The 27256-nt window shown below is 36.8% G+C and overlaps 1 protein-coding gene across 4 annotated transcripts in view; it reads right to left on the reverse strand.

The window, feature by feature from the left end:
* Positions 1-5365: 5365 nt before the first annotated feature.
* The window catches only part of CIT (citron rho-interacting serine/threonine kinase), a 70726-nt gene continuing 48835 nt past the window's right edge, over positions 5366-27256 (reverse strand). For 3 of the 4 annotated variants that reach the window (XM_072415476.1, XM_072415478.1, XM_072415479.1), the window contains 22 exons: positions 24277-24424; positions 24070-24174; positions 23534-23674; positions 22696-22803; positions 21670-21832; positions 20803-20967; positions 19982-20119; positions 19669-19849; positions 17728-17819; positions 17208-17312; positions 16554-16723; positions 13892-13972; positions 13247-13382; positions 12657-12796; positions 11760-11852; positions 10828-10936; positions 10199-10327; positions 10026-10106; positions 9173-9251; positions 8910-9089; positions 7626-7926; positions 5366-6625 (listed from right to left, as the gene is read on the reverse strand). In XM_072415476.1, coding sequence (XP_072271577.1) covers positions 6602-6625; positions 7626-7926; positions 8910-9089; positions 9173-9251; positions 10026-10106; positions 10199-10327; positions 10828-10936; positions 11760-11852; positions 12657-12796; positions 13247-13382; positions 13892-13972; positions 16554-16723; positions 17208-17312; positions 17728-17819; positions 19669-19849; positions 19982-20119; positions 20803-20967; positions 21670-21832; positions 22696-22803; positions 23534-23674; positions 24070-24174; positions 24277-24424 — 2869 coding nt within the window. In that variant the 3' untranslated portion in view covers positions 5366-6601. The remainder of the gene's footprint in view (positions 6626-7625; positions 7927-8909; positions 9090-9172; positions 9252-10025; positions 10107-10198; positions 10328-10827; positions 10937-11759; positions 11853-12656; positions 12797-13246; positions 13383-13891; positions 13973-16553; positions 16724-17207; positions 17313-17727; positions 17820-19668; positions 19850-19981; positions 20120-20802; positions 20968-21669; positions 21833-22695; positions 22804-23533; positions 23675-24069; positions 24175-24276; positions 24425-27256) is intronic. The other variant, XM_072415477.1, reaches the window with a different exon arrangement.

Raw genomic sequence — 27256 nt, forward strand, 5'->3', positions numbered from 1 at the left:
TATATAAATATAAAAAGAAGCCCTATCTGGTACATCCATAGTGGTCCATATAGGCTCACTGAATAAAGGGCTACAAGACCTATTAGACCAGGTCTTTCTACTACTTGTGACAAGTATCCCTTTATAACTAAGGGATACAAAACATCTAAAGGATATATTGGAAAGTCTGATTTGGGACTGTCGCCAGGTAAAGTGGATGACATATAATGTTTGGACTAGGGGTTGGAGAAATTTTCATTTTTTTTTTTTTTTTGGTCTTGTGAAATATCTTCAAATACTTCAATGGGTGCCAAGTCTGCACCCATTTATGCAAACTTTTATAAAGGAAAAAGGGAGAGTACCAACTCTTTTGATCAAAAACTTAAAGCTTCAGGATAGCCAGATTATATAATCTATAACAACTTCAACTTGAGTTTCACTTAACAGATAACAGGTAACAGATAAAATGTTCTTCATTGAACGCTCCATGGTGATAAAGAGAAGGGATCCAGAATAGTAGAATTCTATCCCTAGGAACACCAGCATACGATGCCCATAACCAGAGGTTTATATCCAGTGCAGGATTAGTGAGGGGACAGTCCCCACCATGCACAGTTGTTACAAGGTTAAAAGTATAGTAGAGATATTTGCAGATTTTTAGCAGTGCTAACTTATTCTGAGTATTCCTTAGTACAGTCTGAATGCAGAAAGCACCTACATTAAGGAGTTTGTCTTGGAGTCTGTTCAATATTAAATGGAAAACTTCCACTATACTTAAGACCACTGGAATGTGCAATAGCACATCTAAGAGTTACTGTTACCATTTTGTTTGTGATCCTCCTGACATTAGGTGTTTGTGTAACCAACAAAACAGGAACTCAAACAGCTGGTGAACTGAGACATGAAATGAGTTTGTCAAAATTTGTATGAAATGTCATATACAACATGCGTGAAGTCTTTGTGATCGGCTTAGTGATCATTTATATAATATTAAATCTAAAAAAAGCACAAAAAAAGTACAAATCATTTCATTTTAGACATGACTGCAATGTGAAACCACTAAAAGTACAGATTGTGAATTGCCCGGTTAAAGGGATCATTTCTCCTTTGTTAGTTGGAAAGTTATTTTTTTTTTTTTTATTTTCACATGAAACTATTGCATAACTTGGGGAATGTATCAGATTATTATAAGAAAAATAATTGAATGCAAGGTGTTCCACTCCAATGGAAGGCCATCTAACCTATGGTATACTATATACTCACGTATTCTGCAGAAATAAGCATACTAATGGATTTTTTATATTTGCACTGATTTTCAGTTTTGTGCTTTTACACTCCTGCCACAGCTTTTGCCTGAATTTATAGACAGTGCCTGCTTGCACAAAAATGAGAAGATGTTGCTGTGGGCAGAGCTATTAACATTGTTGCTGCAGTTTAATAAATCTGTAGTGTTTCAATCAGTGGCTGGCCACACCGAGTGTTACCTAATACTTTGTCGATTGGCAGAACTGACTGCTGAAACCTTCCCACTGTGAGCTGCAGTATCTGCAAAGGAGTAGGGTTTGAAACAAAAAGGGTAAAATACTTCCCAAAAATAGACTCATACACAATATTGGGACACATTAAATGTCAAAAAAGGATTGGCACAAAAACACCAATTCGAAGACTTCATTCAATAAGCAATATTGGATGTGTTATTTGCAGGTGACATTGCTAAAAATAATGGCCACTCTTATAGCCTACTGAGCATTCAAACAGTTGTCCACCACCATGTATATTTCTCTAAATAATGAACACAACAACAGTAGGACAGCACTAAAAACAATTATAATTGTTATTCAAGAAAATCTGTAGTAGAGTGGGTGTGGGTCACAAACTGAAATTTTACACAGGGTGGTAAGCTACGTAAGCATGGTCCTGTTGGACTACTGAGCAGTTGTTGAGTGCACCAGGGCAAAATCTACCACTGAAATTCTTAGTAGTGTTCAGTCATACAGATCATTGAGAATAAAGAGATAAGACAGGGATTTCTTGGCACATAAAAGGCCTGAATATATTCTTCACGTTGACAATTTATACAATTTTCACGACAAATAGTCAAAATCACAAAGAAAACAAAGGTTGCTGAAAATACAATCAAAAGGAAGGTATCCCTTAATGTCACATAAGTAGGGATATGCCTTGCTTACTAGACAGTCAGTTGTCTGACTATATGTTGCAACAGATGTAAAAAGCTCAAAAATCTTTTCCTAACGCGTTTCGCCAATGGGTTTCATCAGGGGATGCATAGAGAGCAGTCAGAGCAACTGTGCGACAAGATATAACAATGAATATCTGAGGTAAAATGAAGGTAACATCACAATATTTCCAAAGGCATAATTGGTAGAAAATGTTTATGTTGCATCAATGATACTTGATGTGAATGTGTACAATATGGATAAATGTGAATAATGTATCAAAATGGTATAAGAACGATTAGGTTTGAAATGATAAAGATATGTGGATTGTGTGCATTAGTGAGTTATGACCTGTATTATAGGCTAGATAGTAAAATCAAGAGGGTAGTGAAATGTTACAAGCCCGTTTTTGTCTTATTCTGACCCATATGTAGGAGAACCTTTCAGGTAGAAAGGGTAAAAATGATAAAGACTTACTATGTAAGACTAAATGACTTACCAATGTAAATGGGTGAAAGAATCATTATGTTTCCAACTTTCTAACGGAAAGATACATTGTCCTAATACCTACACAGACTGCACAACACACTTTGTAATATACCTCATTTTCTGAGATGTGGATCATTTTACATCGGTAAAACCAAGTTCAAGAAAAGAATCTACAAGCATGTGAATTCTTTACCTCAGGCAGAATCACAACAACCCTAAGCTATCATGTTGGCACGAAGCACAACTACAACCCGAATTTTTACGATTTAGAACACCTCCCCATACCCAAGAGGGGGCGACGCAGACAACAAAGTGCTGTGATGTGAAACCAGATGGATCTTTGACCTTCAAGCGACCAAAAAAACAGGTCTAAACGATGTTATAAGCTTCAAACCATTCCTTTTTTAATAGTTAGACTTTCATTATATGCACACCTACTCTTGACACCCTTTTATCTTAAATAATCCAAAACGACTATCATATCTTGGTTTCAGCATCTATCGCATCTAACTACCTTTGAACCTAAACATACATTACCAACCTCTGTGCATTTAACATCAGCATTACACCAGAACCCATTTTATGACCGTTCTGTGGGCTGTTCATTTGATTTTCTCCTTTTGAGCTACACCAATACAGTATCACAGCTATTGTCTATAGTGTCATCCCCATTTTACTCTATCAGCAATGCTCAAAGCAGTGAGAGTAATGTATCTTATCACCATATCTCCACTGTAACTCTCATCTCCTTTTTCTGCATTGCCCATATACTACTGTAATTCTCTGTAACCTAGACCTCTTATGGAAATAGACTTTCTAGTTATACCTTGATAATACCCATAAACAAGAAGTTTATGTTTTTTATAAAATGTGTGTTTTATATAAAAAAAAGTTGTTTTTTGTGTGTATAACTCTTTTATGTTATTTACCGTTATTAGAATTGGTATTTTAGCATTGCTATTCCTTGCTGATGTAACACTGTCATTGTGTAATTGTTGAAAAGTATGTATTTGCATCATTCTATCATATGATTACTTATGTATGATATAATAGAGTTTCTCATGACTGGTAATTCATTCTTTTTCTGGCTTTCATTTTATATGGTGATTCTAATTTTTAAGCCTCAACATTAATTTGGCATTCATTCATATGGTGACACTAGTCTTTAAGCCTTAACGTTGTCACTGTTTTCTTCATCTGTTTATTGACATACACACCCACTTATACGTCTCTTTACATTCACACACAAAAAACTAATTATCATGTTCCCACCCAGCTCCTCCCCCCTCGCAACTAGCGGGGGGACCCGGAGTCCTGTTACTCAGGACATCCGTGGGCCATTGCCAACGCTGCAGAACCAGTGGGTGTATGGCAAACTCTTCCTCTGTGGATTGTCAATCCGCTGACTCCTATTCAGCGGCTTGACTAGATGCAAGGTAATGGCACAAGAGGAAGGGCGGAAGTGGCTCATATCATTCCTATGCACTTGCGCGGTGACGTCTTTAATATTCCTCTATAGGTAGCATTTACCATATTTGAACTTTGTCCTTCTGCCTAATTGGATAGTATTTATTTATCTATTTATCACTTTATTCCTGGACAATATCAACAGGTATCCAGCCTTAGAATAGGCCATCCTGGAGCCATTTAGTTTTTCAAATTTCCAATCCAAGCTTGGCTGTTTTCTTCAGCAGTTGCTTTTTGCAACAGCAATGCATTCTTCTTCTCCAACAGTAGTTCACGCATTCTTAGGCGTCTTTTCAACTGCTGAGTAAGTTTTTATTTATCAATATTACCCTTTCTACCCTCATGATTTTACTATCTAGCTTATAATACAGGTCATAACTCACTAATGCACACAATCCACATATCGTTATCATTTCAAACTTAATGGTTAATATACCATTTTGATCTTTGACACTTTATTCTATACAGATTCATCCATATTGTACACATTCACATCACGTATCATTGATGCAACATAGACATTTTCTACCAGTTATGCCTTTAGAAATATTGTGATGTTACCCTCATTGTACCTCAAATTATATGTTCATTGTTATATCTTGTCGCACAGTTGCTCTGACTTTCTCTACACATCCCCTGATGGGCGAAATGCATCTGGAAGAGATTTTTAAATACGTTGCAACATATAGTCAGACAACTGACTGTCTAGTAAGCAAGGCATATTCCTACCTATGTAACACTTAGGGATGCCTTCTTTTTGATTGTATTTTCAGCAACCTTTGTTTTCTTTGTGATTTTGACTATTTGTCGTGAAAATTGTATATATATTGTCAGCGTGAAAAATATATTAAGCCTTTTATGTGCCAAGAAACCCCTGTCTCTTCTCATTATTCTCAATACTTTGAATTACAATAGGGTTGGCGGACCTTTCATTGATTCATTCATTATAGGTAGGACCCCTTTCTCGGTTTATGCTTATCAGTCATACAGATTATATTAAAATTGAGCAAGTCTGCCATGTTTTTAACTAACAGCTTTGTGTAGGTAGGCAGGCAGGACCCAGGCCAGAATTCAGGGAATTCAGTTTTTTGTAACATCTGTCCTGAAGCTGTTCAATCCACTTTTAAGGCGCCTCCCAGCTCCCACATACATGTTCAAACCTTCACATATGACTGTAAAATATGATAGCAGAAAATGTCTTACACTGCACATTCACCCTTTGACAGCCAGTATATTATATATCAGGTCATGTGTTTAAGTAGTTTGTAAGTGCATTTATTTTGTTTTCTACAATATTAGCAAAGAGCAGCAAAGCATATTAAATCAAGCATTCCACACTGAACAAGTACCTCCTAAGTTCATACACGAATGATCTAGGAGTAGTACACTTGTCTGCTTGTGCCCTCCACACATTTCACAAAAGGCAAAATTCAAAAATGCACAGTTTACCTTAAAAAAGTAGAAACATATTCAATTTTATGAATATAAACTTTCTGATAAAGTATGTACAATCCTTATGTATTAATAAGGAAGCATTGGAAGGACATTAAACATACATCTCCAGTAGACTGGGACTGGGCATAGTTAGTTAGCATTAACCAATTAAACAGATTAGATGTGACATTTATGTAGATCAGGAATGTTCTGAGGCTTCCTGTGTAACAGATCCTTCATGCATTATGCATAACAGAGCAACAGAAATATATACTTTTATATATAGATTTATATTTACATAGTCAAAGTCCAGCTTACCACATATACACATTTTTATCAGAATTGAGGGAGACTACAAACATTCTCAAATTGAAAATTGAAAAATGAGGATCCAATATTAGTTCTTACTCATTGAACCTATAAAAGATTTAGCACCTTTTCAGACATATTACTCCTGGCACATAAACGTGATGGTTTATAAAGCAAAAATCTTGACTTCAAGTGAGGTAGCAGAAGCAGTAAGAAGAAATTCAGCGGAGCGTAGAGAATAGATATATGAACGGTCACATAACGTTTTGCACTGTATAGTGTAGTGTGCTCGGTATTGTGAAAGCTCTCAGACATCTGTGCCTTTACCAGTGATTTACCACTTAATGCAAAGCTATAGAAATTATACTCAGCATCATGTAAAGCAAAATTTATGTTGTGTTTAAGATTCCATATATTAGTAATGATTAGTAACTATAACCAGAACCTAGTAATTGGTTATATACCTTTGAGTGATGTTATTGACCTGTTATTGTAACAGAAGTTGAAAAAAAGGAGTAAGATCCTTCAGGCTATGAAAGAAAGAAAAAACATTTAAAATAATATAGAAGACACAGTCTGGAATATGAGATACAGAGCTGGTTGGCTTGTGATCTTAACATAGCACAAAAAGTGGTTAAGGTGGTCCGCTACAATCTGAATATAAAAAGCATTTGCCTGTATAAATCAGACATTAAAACATTCCTCCATGTTGGCTTCAGTTGTTTGTAGACAATGCATTTTTACAGTTATACTGAAGACTGGTCCCAGACCTAAAAACAAAAAATAGATCAAATGAGTATTTAAATATACTTTATAAAATTAATAAGAGCAAGGTTTAATCTCATATTTAACATAACAATTTTTTATCATGTAAATCTAATTACAGCTTCCTGCAGCCTCCACCAAGCTAAATTGCATAAAAGTAGGGCAATCTCTTCTTCCAGCTGCTGCTACTGAAAGTGAAAGCATACTGCTGCATATATCTCTTTTTTTCACTGCTCTCTGAGCCATGACTATACTGTACAATATTTAGGGATCATAGAGCAGGCATGGTAGAAGAATGCCGTGGCAAAAAAATTGTGGGGATGGCTCTGCACTCTACATGCAGCTTAGATATGTGGGGGTAGTGGTGAACTGGGGACAGGCAGAGAAGGTAATGGGTGCTGAGGAAATGAAGCTGCATTGGGTAGAGGCCTAAAGCTGCAATGGGTACAGAGAGAAGGTGGGTGGAAGCTTGATGGGTTATGAGATAAGGGTGCTGGCAGGCAGTCTGAATGCAGAGTAAAGTGGGGCTGCCTCAGCACCCATTATGTCTGAAGCTCCAAGTTGTCTACAGACCTTTTATACCAGTACCCACAATGCCTGCAGCCCTTCTTCTCTCTCTGGCCACCATGCCCATACCCCACCTTCTCTCCCCACCTATGGTGTGTGCACTTTGCTTTTTACTACTGAATCTGTACCCTGTCTCTTATTTTACCTGTGTATGCTTCCCCCCAAACTTACCAACACCAGCACTAGACCACTTTCTTATCACTACATGTGTGCAGGCTTTGGCACTTGTATTCCACATCCCTAGGTCTTACCAATGCACCATCAACACCAATGCAACAGAACCTGCATCGCAGCCAATGCCTACAGAAGCCAAATTCAAAACTTGGTGGGTCAAGTCCAAAGAAACAAAATCTCAATGCCTTGTCCTTTTTTTCCTACCATTTTTTATTATACTGTATGTCTGTGTATAACCAGAAAACTTATGTAGATTGATCTTACTTTATTGACTTGTGAAAGCGGAGTTCTCACTCCTCCTGTAGGTACCCGGCCTCTACCACTGTCCTCAAACAATCGTCCAGGTGACCTTTCCCTTCTGGTGCTCAGAAGTCGTCCTGGAGACTTCTCCCTTTCCAAAGGCCTTCCAGGAGACTTGTCCCTGCGCATTTCTGTTCTTCCTTCTCTGTAGCGGTGTGGTGTACTGGGCTCTCGTACCAGGCCCTGGACCTCACCTGGCACAGGGCTAGCTGCTATTCTCTTTGTTATGTGGTCATTATACGAAGGTGGACCTCTCTTGTTTGGACTGCAATACAGAAAAATGCAAAGTCAATTTTCAGGTATGCCACAGAGCACAAGGTCATATTTTCTATTTAAGTAAAAGTAAAATTTAATTCTAGAATTTATCCTACTATGGATAAATACAGCTGTATTCTTACTGGTTACTGCAGGCAACATACAAATTTATTTTTTCTCTGTTATTTTATTTAGTCCCTCTGTGTCTCAAAAGGCACTGCAAAGCTCATGAAATGCCTGGTTGACCTACAGCTTAAAAAAATTATTATCTTGTGTATTTTCTTACAGGTAATTGTGTTTATGGATAGTAAATTTTCTCAAATGAAATTGTCAACGATATCAGCTGGTCATTCAATAAATCAGTAAAAGGTTTTATTAGTTAGATACCCTCAGATCAGTTATTTTCTATGTTTACACATTAGAACCTTGGCTGATTAGAATACTGGACCAAGAATTGTTGATTCATTAATGTGACCACCAGTTATGCATTATGAAAATTCATGATAATCTGAAGATTGAATTCAAACATATTTTCCATAAGTACGTCTGATATTAAACTCACATTTCTAAAGTTTTGTAGCAAAAATAAGCTTTTGCTACAGAACTCTTCCTCCTTTCATTTCTTATCTGCTATTGTGCCCCTTTTAGGTTAAATGATGGCCAGAATCAATCAGCCTGCTTCTTGTGTGCCCAAGTTGTCATGTACACAGTTCCTGGGGGCCAATGGCACAATACTGAAGACAGTGATGCCACAGCAGAATTGAAGGGAGTTCAGAAGATTACACAATGGGCCATAACATTTTTAAATTGAAGGATTAAGGATAAGGGTAAGACAAGGGAAGGCGTTTTTAGAAAACTGGAGATATGTCCAAACATGCTAATTTAGAAAATAGGGAGTAGATATAGGAATGTGACAGCCTTGCAATGATCAGAGTGGTTACTATTTTAAAATCCTCAGAAAAAAATTATATATATATATGTATGTATACATACCTCCTTGTTGTTGAAGGTGCACGATGAAGATCATTTGCATTGTCTTTTACCAGGTTACCCTTGCAACAGATTACTCTCAGTTTATCCTGGTAAACAGATGCCAAGTAAATGGCACCAGAGGAGATTGCTGGTCCAAGATAGCGAGGATTTGGAATATCCAAATGGGCCCTGGCTGGAGCACTGCAAAGATAAACTGGTTTAGTCTCAAATTTCCAAATATTATGTTTATTGGTTTAATTTTTAAGTTTTAACAAAAAACTTACCCTAAAGCAGCACGTCCCTGAATCTCAATCACTTCCAAAGAGTTAAAGTGTGTAACAAACAGATATGGTTCTCTGTAAGCTAAATAACAAAGAAAAATAAAGGTTTAAAAATAGAGAAAAAAACTTCTTCAGTTTTTGTGTACTAAATCTCTAAAAAAAAAAAAATCAATTTCATAAGCATATTTTGTGTCCTGCTACTGGTTTGGGGTTTACTGTGCTGTTTTCTGTTAGCTTTCTAGTTTATGATAATCTTTAAATTATACAGCAATGTTGCTGACAATAAATGTGGAAAAAAGGACTATCAATCTCAATGCATCACCTGCATCTGCAGATGTAATACAGCTGCAATTCAATGAAACCCCACTTTTAGACATGAGTTTTTTGTTTTTTTTCTCACAATTCATTGTTTGTATACAAATTTAGAGCTAGAAGTGACTGACTCATCAACTTATATATACACCTTGTTCATCCACCCCTGGACAGGTATCATATAGGTAAATCTGCTAATTGACACAGCAGGAAAGCCTTCCTATGTTGCCAAAGCTTCCATAGCTTACATAGTCAGGGAGGCATTTCATTGATGTGGTTGTTAGTCTTAACAGTACAAAGGGGCCTATTTATAGAAAGAGGATATCACTTTTTACTCTTTATTACGTATTGTTGTGCCACCCACGCACACTGCAGCCACTCCAATTTATTAAAAAAAAAAGAAAGGCCATGATATTTAGCTTCTGAATCTTCATGATTCAGGGGGCTCTTCTTAAGCTATTTTTAAAATTAAAGCTTAATAATATTTTGTTTTATATTTTTTATGATTTATTTATTTTCATTGTGCTGCACTAGCTTTACTTACCAAATGCAAGTGGCAGCCGACTCCATTTCAAATCATCTGTACGGCTTCGCCTTCCATAAGAATCAACAAAAACACCAAACTCTGTGGTACAAAAATTGGGAAAATCATTACCAAAACTAGTAATAAAATGCGAAAGCATAAAAAAATTGTTTAAAATATTCAAATAGTGTTACCATGGAAACAAAGGAGGTATTCTTCCCTCTGCCCTGTGCTGTTCACCTGCATTATAGCAATGGGGAAGCTATTGGATGAAGAAGCAAACACAGCAGAGGCCAAGGAGTGATCATTTTTATCCAGGAATTCTAGAAAAAACAAGGATGGGTTCATTGTGTTAAAATCAAACTTTATTATATAATAATATAGGTATATATTATGTGTAATATTATGTGTGATCTCATCTGTGATTCACGCTACCATGCTAACGCTGGCCACACACCAGTTAGATGGCTCTGGTCTGATAATGTTAGATCAGCAAAATGTCTTAACACTGTCGATTTAGTATATAGGTCCCAACTTTCCTGTTAGATTATTTGGTCCCACTTTTGCCTCCTAAACCTTAATATAGGTCAGAGAGAGCACCAACACAAGACAAGGATGGGTCAATTACCTAGACATTTCTCTAAAAAAAAAAAAAAAAAACAAGTTTGTTCTAACCATCTTTATTTACTGCCCTATTGTAAGAGAAAAGACACAAAACTTTGTTTACCATTAATGTTTGTCCATGTAATAAATTAATGTCACCTGTTCTGTCTTTGCATAGGTCTAAGTTACCTCTATAAAACATTCACATTTAGTATCTCACCCTCAAGTGTGTATTGCTTCATCTCAATCTCATAGAATTTATTAGTTCCAATGATGATGCTGTAGCCAGTAAAATAAATACAGCTGCATGGCTCAGATGTCTCAATTTCCTTAAAAAAAAATATGTATCAATTAACAGCTTAGAGTGTAAATATTCAAGCAACAACCCATTATAAAAATGTTAAAATTGTGTAAATAAAAGCATTTGTACTAATTTCTGTGCTCTTCTACAGCATGTCGTGAGAAAAGAAAATGATAACCATTATTCCTATGCATGCACTCTGCACACATTAGGAAAAAAAAAACAGCTATAGACAAGTTTGGTACCAGAAGAGACCTACCACCAGGCATTCCTACACAAAGAGTAGGAAAGAGCCAGTTATCTATAATTAGCATCACTGTACACAGTGTGATACGTGTAGTATAAAAATGTATCTAGATCAACATGTCTCTAGAGGTTATATCTGTATCCAAATACTTTTTAGGACCTCCAACCAGTCCTCTGAAGACAGCAAGGAAGAATCTAACTTCCGTCTGACCCAAATCTTGATTGTGCTGGTTGATTTAGTTTCAATGAATAAAAGTTTACATGAAAGTCATTAGGTATTTGTGTTAACTAACGCCTTTTTTAATAGATACATTTGTTAAAATAGCTTTCTAAAGCAAAAACTGATAAAATGCAGTCTCTCGTGTCTGCATACTATACTGAGAAAAGCATGTATATTCACAACATACACAAACAGCTTTTTACCGATGTAAAATAGGTAGATCCACATTAAGTGGGGCCAGTGAAGCCATCTTTTAAACAAATAGGACATTTGAACATAAACTGTGAAACCAATAATAGAAGGTGGATATTACATTTATTCATCAACTAGTAACGAACTTTGAGATTGATGACGGGTTTTCTATATAGAAAATGAGCATACATACCTTTCTAATGCAGAACTTGTTAAGGCTTTCATTATATCTCAGTATGACAACTTTATTTACCATAGCTGCACAAATGCATAAGCCATTCTCAATCTATACAAACCAACAAAAAATACTTTATTACAATTGCAATATCCATAACATATTAGACAGTCATTTTAATCTGTATGTAAATGCGCGACAATTGTGATCAATTGTACATGTACATGGGCCCTATTTTGTTGTTTAGTTTATGTGAGCGTTTGTGTTCCATGCAATGAAAAATTAATCAACTAACTGGAAAATCACACCAAGAATGTAAACATACATCATAATGTATACACACATCAACAATGTGATAGATTTCAGGCTTTGTTTACAGCAAATTTGTAAGTTTACTTTGAAATCTATTTCATTCAACAAAGATTATAGCATAGCATAACATAGCATAGCATGCAGAGTTCTTTGTACCCTCTGAGCCAATGCCGAACAAGAGTTTGTGCAAAGAAATGAAAGCAAAGAGACTGCATTTAATGTCACAAGAAGTATAAGAAATTTTATAAAGAAATTTTTTAATAAGAAATAAGAAAGTATCACATTTACACATTACTTGCATGCAGGCATGTAGCAATAAAAAAAAATAAAAAGAGAGAGAGAGAGAGAGAGAGAGAGAGAGAGAGAGAGAGAGAGTGTGTCTCTCTACTAATACTAGGTCCATATAACAATTTACTGTAAAGCAATTTCCACATGAAACCTATGTGCAGGTCAGCCTGCACACCATTCACCGTGCAAGTGATGTAAACAGTCATTGGAATGCATATGTCTCATGAAGAAATGGCTTCAAATTTATTCTCAGACATCATATTACTTTTGTACGAATAAAACATTTAATTTTTTTTAATACAATGGAACACTAACCTTTCCTGCTGCAAATAGATGACATCCTTTAACAGCCTCAAATACTGTGAGTGATATTTCGGGTTGAGCTGGCAGATGTGCTTGTGCCAAGGACTGCTTCACCTTCTTCACATCGATCAGACACAAAGCACGTTCCTCTCCTTAAATCACACATAACAGGATGCAACATTTGTAATACATTGGAAAATATGACAGATTTTATGTTGTGATCTCAAGGGACTATTTTACTGCACCTCATTATCCATAACACACATTTTCAGATTCAGCTGTAGAACAATGATCTGTGAAATCTGATGGGTAGCTATTGGTAGAAATCCAATTGTGTCCTATTTTCATGCATTATTTGCTTCAAATTACAAAAGCATAACATACAAAAAAATCAACAGAATATATATTGTAGAACACGCCAATTTGTTACTTTAGTATTTCTTCAGTTAAAGTACATGTACAACAGCATTTGTTTGTATCAAAATTGTTTTTGTCCTTGTATAAGTCATTGGAAATGCAGCTTGACACAGTTTGGCAGGAGGCCAAAATTACCTCCAAAGGATCAGCAGCATCTTAAACTGATCTTAGCAATGAATAGTTACCTGCTATAAGTAGGAGTTTATCTAGCTCTTTAACAATATGAATCTGAAACACGGCTCCAACTCCAGGGATATGAGTGAGAGAATTCTTCAGTACATTCAGAGCATACAAGCCCTCTTCTGCGCCAACTAGAACAATCTGGTAAAAAAAAAAAAAATTTGTACTTCTGAATGCCCCAATCAAGCCATATGTCCATGTAATTATTTTATCTAAATTTAAGATGATTTTTAAGATATGATATAGCTGTTCGTGGGCTAATAAAGGTTTGTATGTGAGCAAAAGTTATTTTGGTTAACCTACTTTAGTTACCCCTTGGAAACCTCAATGGACTCCTTGAAAATGTCAATTTTAAAGTAATGGGCGATACTTTTCCAGACATACAATAAAACATGTATACCTGCTCAAAGTGTCACACAAGTATTTTGTTCAGTGGTGTAAACAGTAAGACCATTTACAAACATTATGAAATATGAAGAAAGAAATTACACATTAGGTTTTGACAGGTGAATAATGGATTACATGCAAAAGTAGACAACCAACATTTATCATAATTATACAAAAATATTTGGAAAATTTTCAATGATATTTGTGTTCTAGTAAAATATTAACACCACATACAAGGCAGATGGTGCATTGCAACTCCTTACCTGCTCTGTCAGAGGTATAGTGCAATTTATGTCTAGACGGTCTTCTCCTTCTAGTTTCAAAAGAGAATTTCCAAGCAGTTTCTATAAAAATAAAAAAGGACAAAAAAAAAAATCACAAAAATGTCACAGTGCAGAAACTGTTGTGAGTGAGGTTCATTTCCAGTCTTATGGCAACATCAGCTGCTTCTAGCAAAAGCTATAATTTTACAATTTTATATAAACCTCTGAGGCTCTTTAGAAGAGAAGACAGGGGTTTCTGAAGTAAATGATTGTATTACAATGGGGATCACCTCACCCCTCCCATTAAGATTGTTAACAAAAGTTGTGCTTTAAATGCTCATCTTTTCATATATTCTTTCAAAACTTTTTGTCTTTTGCTCCTGCCCAGCGCCCTGATTTCACTACCCTTTTACAAACCTGAAAATAAAAATATACAAAATATTAGGGTGTACTATTTACACATTCACATTCTATCTACAGGGAAGGCACAACGTGACAGTGACACACAAGGAGGGTGTGTAGAACACCAGTCAGTGTAACAAGAACAGTACACAATAATCACAACACTTGTGTCAGAAGTGTACATAGGAATATTTACCTTTTCTACCACCTCCAATACACTCATCCTGATATCATGAAAAGAGCAACATACAGTTACATACTAATCCTGTACCAAAAAGTTATGCAGTCATGTATATTATTATGCATTTACATGGTCTAATTGGTTTCTTGGGCTGACAGTCCTTTCCTTGTCTGAGCACTATTATACAGGGAATTATAGGAGGCTAATGTAAAGCCAGTTATGGTGCTCACACTAGCATGTAAAGTAACATTCAGTGGGTTGATAGATGCATTACTGCATTATCTATCCTATTGTGCTTCTAAATATATGCAGTATTTAAAATATGTACTGTCCAATAGTATCTAACTGGCTTTGGGAAGCACTTTTTTGTTTTTTAGCAAAGATAATGCTTAAGGTCAAATGAATCAAGCAGTTGTTTTGTTTGGATCCATCATAAAGGTTCACCTGTAAAATCAACACTTTCGTGGATATTGGTGGCTATACTAAGACTGCCCAGGACTTTAGCATAACGTCATCACACTGTACAACTAGGCCTCACTAGCTGTCCTATTTGCTTAAAATGCTTCTGTCATGTGAGAAGTATAAAGGTGAGTCCTAATGCTGGCTGTGTCTGATTTTACCATTATTCAGTCACAGTTCGGGAACATGCATGCTATAATGCCAGAACTACATAAATCCAAAATTATTAACTGACTCAGACAGCCCTAAAGCCAAAGTATCAGACGGATAGCAATGGAACTAATTTATTAACTAAAGCATTAATTATTCTCTTATGACAGTGTTTCACTCTGCAGAGAATTCCCCCATAACCTTTGCAAATGGTTGTAATGGCTTAGCTGTAAAGTAATGTTACTGGCTAGTTTATTACTGCTACTATTTGTTCCAAAACAGAGCATATATTGTTATGACCACTTTTTTATTGAAACAGTTCTTGTAACTGTGTGTCCAAATGACAAGGACATAATAAAGGGAATATCTGTTCATCAAAATAATTACAAAAGGGAAAAGTTAGTCGCTAACATGTCAAACAAAACAAGGTTACAAAACAAACACAGGGAAAGACTTAGGTTAGTACTAAGTAATGTAAATTATGTATGTCCAGCCTTCCATTAAATGTGCCATGTGTATTTTGTTATATACCTTATAACAATTAAGTTAAAGATTTGATATCCAAAAAACAGACGAAAATATGGTGTGTACAGCGCTCATCTGACACCGTTCATGGATCCATGAACAACGACCGAGCATAATACATGTGAAGGGGAGAGAGCGGGGTGCTGCTCCGTCGTTCTCCCCCCACCCCGTTTCATAGAGCAGAATGCCGCTGTATGTACAGCACTCGTTTTAGTCTTTTGTCGTTGGAAGGGATTGTTAAAGACCTTTCCAACAATCATTGAACATGTGTACATTGACTAAGACTATTGCAAAAATACAAAAATCTACTTACATTTTATTCTAGCTTTTAGCCTTTTTATATAATGTCAGTTTAAAAAAACATATTACTTTCCTAGTGTCTACAAATTTTACTGGGCACTAAAATGTAAATGTTTTGTTTCAGTGAGCCTAAACCAATATTATCTTACTTTATAGAACCTGTATGTCTACACTTAAAAGATAGGGTTAAAAAAAACACTGAATTTGCACCACCACAAATGTGTACTACCTATCACCAGCTGTATTTTATTATGGTCTATGTCTCTGCATTTGCAGGATGGATCAAGCATAAAAAGGACAAAATTGATGACTATTCCGAGGAATATGCTTGTGTAAATAGACTTAAAGAATTTAAATTTTAAGATTGGTGTGGAACTTGATCACTTTAAAGCCTTTGGGATCTCATGTCCTGATAATATACATATGTCATGTAGAGCAAAATATTTAGCATCCATTTACAGCTTGCCAGTTACAATGGATTGCTACTATTGAGGAACAGGACCAGGACTTGTCTATACATATGATGAACTATCTTGTGTCTCAGAACTATATATTTCAACTTTATACTATCCATGAACATACCATATTTATTTTTACTACATTTATTGTAGAGAAAATTGAGTTTACGCAACCCCTACCACTCACCGCATCAGCTTCTGCTTTTTCCCTGGAAACTCTCCCACCAGCAACCACAGACTCCAAAGCATTGACCCAACGTTGCTTGTCAGGAAAACTTGGTGCTAACAAATACAGTGTGCGTCCAGGCCAGCATGTAGTGTGTGGATGAGACTCTACCTTCATTACATACGGCACATCTATTCAAGAGGAAAATAAAGAAGTGCATTAAGAAATGGTCATTTGGCATGCATTTAAAAAAAATCCTATGCAGAAAGAGACCAGCAAATACACAAATAACTATTCATAGTTCTCCCCAGAGCTTTTTAGCCGGTTGCTCCGCCCGGCTGATTTGAATACCCCGCCCAGCTCTCGGCAGCTCTCATCCTCGGATGCACGGATCTCAGGCTGCTCTGTGTCCTGTGCAGCCTTCATGTGAAGGAAACATAGGCAGCCCCGCCCCCATCTCATAGCACGAGCTCAGATTTCTGCCTTTGAAATGTATCCACTGCTAGGAAAAAATAAAAGGTTACTGATTACCCATGGCATAAACAACTGGAAGCACTAAATTTGCCGTGTTTTGCCACACCCCCTTTTTTACCACCCGGCTACAGCTTCCTACCACCCGGCTGAAAAAAATGTCTGGGGAGAACACTGACTATTGCTGCATTTATAGTTACTCACCTGATTTAGCAGTATTTACGAGTTCTGTAGACCCTACTGCTCCGTGAACTGTTACATCACCATCAGGAAGGCAAAGTTCAAACTCTTCAGATGGTCTCTGGCCACCTATGTGCAGTAAAAAAAATTAATAAACAGTATTTACATAGTGCCAACATATTACACACCGCTGTACAATAAATAGGGGTTGCAAATGACAGATACAAACAATGACACAGGAGGAGGGGAGATCCCTGCCCAGAAGAACTTACAATCTAAGGGAATGCAAATAGACAAAAGCTACATTATTTACTATACCTTAAAAATTTACATAAAACGTTAGCAAAATTACCATTAGTAAGAACTAACTGCATTGCATCTCTTGAAACTATATTGTCATGCAGATAAAGAATAAGTAAGGCACTTTGGTCTCAGATATAAAGAATGTAACATGTACCTGTTTAAAAATTGGTTACTGGTTATATACCAGAAAAGTTTATATCAAACTCTACATTCAAGAAAGAAAAAAAGTAATAAAACATACCTTCTTTCACTTCAGATTCAAATATTAAAATCTTTGTTGCCTCCAGCACAACATATTTTCTGTCCCAGCCTTGCTGACCACGTTTATTGTTTCTAGAAAGAAATACAGACAAAATAAATTGTTTGCATTTCTACCATTTAAACATTTCCATGAAGTGAGGCCTACTCCTTTACTGCAACCAGCTTTCTGTCACACACAGGCAAAAGTTTGTGCTTATCTGGGGTTGGCTGCCTCCTTTATCTTACCTAGAGCTAGTCAATGTTAAGTTGTGTTTTTTGTTAGGGAGGTAAGTAGTGCTTATAAGTAGTCTCTTCACTGTACAATGGTAAGTCATCTGATTTCATGAGTAGGCTAAAAAAAATGAGGTTCTTCGGTAAAACAAAAACCAAACCCACTTAGGAGGCAAATAATCCTATAAATTATAGACACTAAAATAAAGAAAACACATACTTACCTAAACCTTTTATGGGGTCACAAGGCTTCTTCCCAACCTTCTTCTGTGCCAGTGCCGAATGAGTGATGAGAATCAGGATCGATGAGCATCTGCTCCCACACACTATCTACAGAGGGGAATGTTCTTGATCCCAATGACTTTAAAGATAATAGAAAAACTCACACGATATCTGGAGGATCTGGAGAAGGACCCCGCTGGGGGCACGCACTGGCCAGAGTGATGGAACACGTCCCCGTACAAGTCCCAGGCGAAAGGAAGTGGGCAGGCTGTGTCCCTGGACACAACTCGCCCACTCTCCCATCGCAGGCTGAGATCTGCGATGGGAAAGTGGCCGGGGGATTATGTATGCATGGCGTCACTATGAGGGAGGTTTCTCCCCCTTTAAGTCACACCCGGATCCCCGCGCATGTGTGGTCAGGAGCTGGTAGTTTTAGTGGTCCGTGGAACCTGAAAAGGTTGGCGACCACTGGACTAGACCATTGAAATGATTAGGGATTTCAAGCACGGGTAATTAAACGCTCAGGTTAAAAGCTGGGGTAACAGCTAATGTAGACTTACCCTTATGCGGATAAAAAAGCTGAACACACTTGTGCTAGTCTATGTACAATAGAAAACATTGGTCACCAGAACAAGACTTAAAGGGAAATCTTCTAACGAGGATAAATGTTCTAGTAGCAACTGGCTAAGATGGAAATTCCCCAACTTTTATGAGATTTCCTATAATTTACTATTTGGTGTCCAGAACAGGAAGTAAAGTCTCCCCACAAGACAAAAATGGCATGGCAAAACCTAAATTTACTGGGATTTTATACCTACTCTACTCCTAAAAAAAAAAAACTCTAATTCTGTGTTGTTAAAACATTTCTATGGACAAGCTATAGGCAGTTAATATAATTCTTCACAGTAAAAAAAAAATTTAAAAAAAATGTTTCCGTTTTTAGTAACCCAAACAGATTTTTTTACATTCTCAGCCAAAAGGTTATTTGTTATAACTGAATGACCTAGATTGGAATAACTATAAAATTGGTGGTGTTCTAAAACCACTAACCAGTTTTGTGTGTGTACACATATACACAGACCGACATACACAGATATACAATTAGAAAAAAAACATTTACATTTACCAGAAAAAGTCAGAAATGTTTGTCTCCTTTGGGAGAGGATGTGTATGACTAAAACCTTGGATGGAGCAGAATTAGTGGGAGGGGATGAGTAACAGCTTTAACACAACCCCTTATGTATGTAGGTGACAGCACATGAGTCGCTAAGCTCTTCAAAAAGGCTTTTTAAAATAGAAGGTAAGGAATTCTAAAAACAAACGTGATACAGCGAAAAAAGGTTCTAAATTTCTTTAAAATATATTATTCTGGTTTTTCCCTGTTATCCTTTCGGTTTATTAAAGACCCTGATACTTCATAATCCTTGCTTATTCTTAGATGGAATATAAACTCTAAATATGTTCAGTATGTACGCAGTGCATTTTCTACCTTGGGATCTTCATCCAGCCTTCCAATCGTACAGAACCGTTCACATCCTTCATCTGCATCCCTGGGGAGTTCATTTTCTCTCTGCAGAAGGCCTCGTTGAAATGTGAAGCATATTCTGCAGGGAGGCCACACGTAGCTGGGAGGCAGGAGGAACACTTTGGGTGACACATGACCTGACATTCTTACAGAAAAACAAACAGAAATGCAGGTTAACAATCTGCTCCGCAAAAACCTAGAAGGGTCTACACACCGAGACAGCTGCCCTTCTTAGCATGGCATATGACACAATAATTACAAATTGAGATTGACTTACCTAAACATTTTGCACCTTGCCGACCAAAGTGAATGGTGTCTAAACACACAGAACATTTGGCTGCTCGCATCGTGAGACCAACATTAAATCTGTGAGGGATATTATGGTGCATTCGCTCCTTGAGACGTCGGCTAAATTCTAAAGAAACCAAGAAAATATAGCATAAAAGTAAAGTAATACAAATCTGCATATTTATATGTAGTTGCATAATTTAGGTATATTTTATGATGAGTTGAAAATATTATCATGGGTCAGTTTATTTCACTGTTTTGGGTTTAAACAGTCTATAGGAATCCATCTCATTCTGTTCAAAATTCTTTCAAAAAAAAAAAACTCTTGGCATTAACACTCGATGGCCCAATACTGTGGATTTTATCTAAGCTTTTTCTTTGACCTTATAGTCTAAAGCTTGTAAAAGACATATCCATTTCTCTTTTTTTTCAGAAACTGAATGCTCTGCAACCCATTTTACTCACCAGTCTGAACCCAGTGGGCCAGTCCTAAACACACCCATCACACCCTTACCTATAAAAAAAATAGGTGATACAGAGAACTGACTTTAGGCAGCAAGCAGACCCATGCATATGTAGTTTTCTAAAATATAGAAGTAGATCACACAGAACATAAGGTTAAGTTGAAGTCTTATTCAGGTAATCTCCTGATGGCATGTTGCAGGGAATTACACCTAAACACTGCACCCTTGTCCCTCAAGAAAACTTCCATGCGTTATACCAACTCCATTTTATGCATTACCAGTTCATGTCTGTTTTTTCAGCACAAACAAATAGTAACATATGTTGAGCTGCAGCCTAATTTCTTACCTTCAGGTGCTGAAGATTCTTTCCTTCTGCTGGATGGAGGAGCTAACAAGCTGACAGCATTTGGTTGATGCTCAGGAGATCTAACAAGAGCAGACATGATAATCTGCTGCCTTGCTGTACCCGGTGTGGATGGAACAGGATGCTCAGCCACCTTTAGATGTGCAGCTGCAAAAAAAAGTAACTGTTCATAAGATTTGAAAGAGGCTTTTAACTATAAGTCCTAAAAAAAACTTAGGTATGTAAATCTTAATAGTGATTTTAAAGCTCGACCCCTGGCTCTGAAATCTATGCAAACAAAATTAGGGCACTTGCCATAGATATTAAGGTGCTGTCTTCTCTGTTTTAGGTGTAATCCTACTACCAAGATCTGTGTCATTCTAACATTAATAAATCTACAGTTTATCTCCCATAGCAAAATCACACTACAAAGACAATAGGTGTATTTAAAATGATGCTTTGACCACTATTTACCCACAAAATATTGAGCTCTACAGCATGAACGTATGTCTGGCTTTAGGAAAGCCTTTACATGTCAGAGAAAACACGTCCCCCAGAACCGTAAGAATAAGAATAAAGAAATTAATATTACGTATTATCTACTGTATTCAATGAAATGGACAATTTCTGCCTGAAATATGTTGCTTCAGGGTATATTCAGCTTCCTTTGAAAAGTGACTTGTTCTCTTAAGCCAAAGAGATTTGCTGGCTAAATTTCCCACAGTGGCAATTGTTCCTCCTAAGATTTCCTATAGTTGTTATGAGCACATATTAAAATACACTACCCTAGAGGTGTATGGATGGAGTTTATAACAGACAATACTCAACATGTAGAGCTCTAACCAGAAGATGACTTATAAACATAGGTACCTTCCTCCCTGGCTGATCGGAGTTCAATTCTTGTTTTTTGGAGAGCTTCCTCAAGTTCTGCAGTCCGTGCCTTCTCTTTTTCTAGAGCTACCTTTAGTTCATTGTACTGCAATGGAATCTGTGATGTTTGATTAGGGTCATCTCGGCGTCTACCAAACAAACCCTGCAATGCAAGTTAGATCAAAACAAATCATGCTTTTCAACGCCTGCTTATCAACTCACAAAATGAAAACATTGCTTTCAGTAGTTTAGTAATATTTATTGGCCTTAAATCCATATAACAGGTTTTTTTTTTTTGTTTGTTTGTTCTTTTTAAGATAATTCCTTTTTCCAGCAGTATGACCTATTTCTGTGATTTGAGGGAAAATAGAGATGTGCTCTAGGTAAAGAAGTGAAAGATGTCTTTCAGGAGCTGAGTACTCTACAGGAACTACATAGATTCAGAAGCCTGCAGACAGTTTTTCTAAAGATAGACTTTAGTAAACTTAATACATCACATAAAGCGTTTTAATTAGCTAGGACAAGTACAAATGTACACTTTTTAATGAAAGTGTTGGTATATCCTTTATATTGATTGCATAAAGCTGCGTACACACTTCCAATTTTTATCGTTGGTAAACGAACGACGAACGATCCTGCACGATATCTGCGAACGATCGTATGGCACCGATCCTGTACGTATAGATAACGACACGATCGTTCAAAGATATTGTACACACGATAGATGCGATCGTTTGAACGATACAGGAAGTGACGTGCACCACAGGAAGTGAGCGAACGTTCGTTCACCGCGCATGCTCAGACCATGGACGATCACTGAACGACCGTACACACGATAGATGGTCAACGATCGTCGTCCAATCCGATCCGCCGGTCCGGTCGTTCATTTCCAACGACTATCCTCGTTCGTCGGTGTTGGTTACTTTTTTTAAGAACGTTTTTTGGCCAATCGGTCGTTCGTTCGTCGTTCATTTCCAACGATAAAAATTGGAAGTGTGTACGCAGCTTAACAAGAGAAATGTTCACCTTTTTCTTCTTAGATGGCTGATCCATTTTAGCTTGTAAGAAATCAATGAGTTTGGTCTGTTGAGAAATTGTTCCTTCCATCTTCACTTTTTCATGAGAATAAAGAACCTAACACAAGCAAATAAATATGAATGCTGTTAGTGTGTGTATAAATGGAGGTAGATGACCTATTAGGTATAAGTGGAACAATATTTAAATATTACCCAAAGACATTAAAATATTACCCAGATTTTCTCCCTATACATGTTAACCAAATGGTCCACAATTGTTATTTTTGTTATTAACTGCAGGCCATATGATCTTTAATTATGACAACAGTGAAGTACAGTGGTGTTATTAGTTATAAAGTAGGTTTGGTACATCATATGCAGTGAAAAGGTTGACTAGATACTATTATCTTCCTCTTCCATATACTGTTTTCAAATACTGGTCAAATTGAGGAGAAGATGATAGTGGATACCAGTCCCTGTGCCAGCCACCATGACACAGGTCTTCAACCCACCTCCCTCTTATTGTAAAATGTCTGTACCTTCTAACCAATCCAAACAGCAGATGTATAGCTATCCTTGAATATCCACACACAATCCTTACTTTTGTTGCCATTATTGTTACAATGTATTTTAATTTGGTCACACTCTTAAAACACTATAAATCCAGATGCAATGGAAATTAGGCATCAAGCTATTGTGTACTAAAGGTGTTCATTTTTTATTTATGTATCTGTGGCTTAATTGTGCATTTGCCACCTCAACACCATCATCAGAAATATATGTGCCTTCTATGAATAATCCTGGATCCGCAGGGCTCTGCCTATTCTAATGTGGATCTGAAATCTTACCTGCATATTTTCTAATTGATATTCTAAGTCACTTCTTTCCGTTTTCAGCAAGTCTGCACGATCCAGGGCTTCCTGAAGTCCTTGAGTCAAACGGAAGATGTGATTCTTCTGAAGATCCATTTGCTGTTGTAACTTGGCTTGCTACTCTCCACAAAACAGGACATTTTATTAGAAGGCAAAGTCATTTGAATGTTATTACCAAAACCTTTTAAATAAGTCTCGCCCAACAAAAAAAATCACAATCTAATATAATACAAAATAACACATGTAAAAGTTTGTACTCATGGCCCAAATGAAAACCAGACATTGGTGTTGTGAACAATAGTAGTGATTTATCTACCATGCTACCCTCATCATTAACTAGCAGTGAAGTACAATAAAATGATGTCACCTAAAAAAGCAAATATTTGCTCAAACTGCCATTTCAAAGGGGTATGGCTTCACCTTGTCGTTCATACTCAAATGAAAGGCATTGAAGGTACAGTTTCCATTATCCTTTTGATAACATTTCCACTTACAGAAAAGGAGTAACATACCTCTTCTAGTAGTCTCTGCTTAAGTTCTCGCTCAGTCTCCAATTTTTGTTGTAAACTTCGCGCATTCATTTCCAGCATTGTATGCTTCTTCTCCAAATCATTAAGCTATATGAATAAAACACACAAACAAAAATAAAATGAGTGCTAAGCCAAAGAACCAATATTCGCTACCAAAAATAATAACAATAAAACAAATAAATGACCAACCTTATCAGACAAACTTTCTGTCTTGAGTTTTTGATCCTTCAATGCTTGCTGAAGGGCCAAAATTTCTGCTTTGTGTTCCTTGACTGCCAGCTCTACCATCTGGCGAGATTCAGTACTACGTTGGTCAGCACGTACTCTAGATGAAAAACTATGATATATTAACAATATCATAGATTTCTGCATATAAACAATGAAATCCAATAACATAATACTTTTGCCCAATAATACATTTTATCAAGGACAGTTTACCTTTTATGCAACAGTTTGAGCAACTCTAACAGTGACAAGCCTAAAATATTTCACAGAATTGCTTTTTCCTTTTACTGAGAACAAAAATGGTCAGTGTTTTTTTAAAGCTTAGGTTTACTACCAGCAGTACTTATATATGGGGTCTTTAGTGGACTTAAAATATGGACAGAGGGACAGAGCTTATAAATATTGGACTCAGCCCACAAGAGGACCGTTCTGATAATCAAGATAAAAATATGAACGTTGCAATGGTGAATCACAGGCTTGGAACATGCATGTGCATTATAGCTTGCACTGTATGTAACGAATTACCAAGATAACTGTTCTATAGCGCCCGCACCTTTAAATATATACCAGCAACAATAGCTTCTTTTCTATACAAACAAGTTTGTTTTAACCACTTTCTAATCCCCCACTGTCAGCAGCGGACCACTTGTAAAAGAATCCTGAACTGTAAAGGGAAATCAATACACTTTTTTCTCCAACAGCTCAAGTATTTGAATGCTGCTACTTTAGTATTCCCCAGCCAAGTTTCAAGTAGTGTGGATACCTATTCCTGCTGTGGTATGCTGCATTTCCTGTTGCTGTCTCATATATTGTGTAGTGGCAAATGTGGGGGTGGGGGGGTGAGAAAGTGTGTAGTGGGGGGAAATGAAGGTTCACCACACTCTAGGGAATTCTCAGAGGTTGTCTGAAGTATGCTCGGGTAGACTTGAGGTCTTCAATCTGTATCCCCACTGAGTGGTTACTGTTCAAACAAGAGGCATGATTTACAGCCACTGCTATAGATGTGCTATGGAAAAGCAGTACAACGATGCAAATAAACCTGCAGTTAGGGGTTTGTTTTGGGCTACTGCTGCCCCTGAAGAGATGCATGTGGAAGTGATCCATTAGGCTGTATAAAGCCTGGGCTAACAGAGGAGTTCAAGATAAAGAATCAATGGAGTGGAAGGAGCATTCTACAATCAAGAGTGTTAGCAGCTCCAGTGAGCACCTTTCAGAATTCAGAGTTGTCAAATTCCTGACACAGTACTGCATAAACAGCCATTCCCCGATCTGCTTGACCTACAGATACAAGCGATACCAGGGTTCTTTTATAGACCACTAATGCCTTCATATAGACACCCTGTTCCTTATTAATCCCCTTGTTTTAGTGGTAACAAGAAAACAAGTTACAATTAATAATATACAGTATTTATATAGCGCCATCATATTATGCAGCGCTGTACAAAGTCCATAGTCATATCACTAACTGTCCCTCAAAGGAGCTCACAATCTAATTTCCCTACCAAAGTCATATGTGATTAATGTAGTCTAAGGTCAATTGTTAGGGAGAAGCCAATTAACCTAACTGCATGTTTTTGGGATGTGGGAGGAAACCGGAGTACCCGGAGGAAACCCACGCAGACACGGGGAGAACCTGCAAACTCCATGCAGATAATGTCCTAGCTGGGAATTGAACCTGGGACCTAGTGCTGCAAAGGCCGGAGTGCTAACCCCTGAGCCACCGTGCTGCCCAATGCTTTACAATGTAAAACAATAATACAATAAAATAAATATATAGTTAAAAGACCTTCCCTCTTACCACACATTCAGTCAGGCTGCAATAAATGTGTATTATACATTAGTTTAACTCTGAATTGATATGTTGTAATTGCTTTTAATGCCCATTTACAATTTTTAGTAACGTCAGTAATCCCCATTAGGCAAAAGCATGCACTTTTTACCTTTTAAGTTTTTTTTCTTAACACCATCCCAACATCCTTTTTTTATCTAATTTCAGTGGCTCTTGATGTACACAGAGATCACCACCACATGTGAAATTACAGCTATAGTATTCAAAAAAATCTAACATTTACAAATCTAACCATATAGCACTAACATATGTAATAAAACTTACATATTCTTGAGTTAACTGTACAAAAAATGAATAGGGGAAAAAACATTTAGTGAAAATAAGTGCAACAGTAATAATAATACAAAATATAAATTACATACAATTTCCTGCATTTTCTCACTTTCCCTGTTTCTTATAAATATACATTCAATGTATTGTATAAATCATTTTTTGCACGCAACGCAGTTAAACAGATCTATTTAAGTAAACAGGTACATACTAAAACTTTAACATTTGGTTTTAAATTGCCATGAACAAGAGAGGACTAAAAATCCACTAGAGGCTAACCCAAAATACACCCAATAAACTTGTATAGTGCCTAAGGCTAAGTACACACGTTCAATAATTGTTCTCGGAAAGGATCTTTTGTGATACTTTCAAACAACAAAAGTCTGAACAAGTGCTATATACAACACTGTTCCGCACTATGTAGAAGAGGGGAGGGGGGAGGGGGGGGGGGACAGAGCAGCACCCCACTGCTCTCTCTCCCTTTCCACTTCCATTACGAATACTTTATTCGTGGATCCTCCAGGACGGATCCATGAATGACATCGGATGAGCGTTCTACACACGACAGATTCTCGTCCGATACTAGCCCTGGGGCCATTAACAGACAAGAATCATCTGACATGTATGTAGCCTAAAGATGTAAACAAATATTGTTGTAATAAAAATGTTAAATGTAAAATTATTGTCTGCAAATATATTTCATTTTCCAACAAAGAAAGTGACAATTTTCACCGCTAAATACAAAGCTTTTTCCCCCCAGAAAAGAAAAGCCTTTATTACCCTTTATTTATTCACTTCAGAGTATAACATTAACATTTGAGAAAA

This window comes from Pyxicephalus adspersus, chromosome 6 (assembly GCF_032062135.1).
Source record: "Pyxicephalus adspersus chromosome 6, UCB_Pads_2.0, whole genome shotgun sequence".
Taxonomy (NCBI): domain Eukaryota; kingdom Metazoa; phylum Chordata; class Amphibia; order Anura; family Pyxicephalidae; genus Pyxicephalus; species Pyxicephalus adspersus.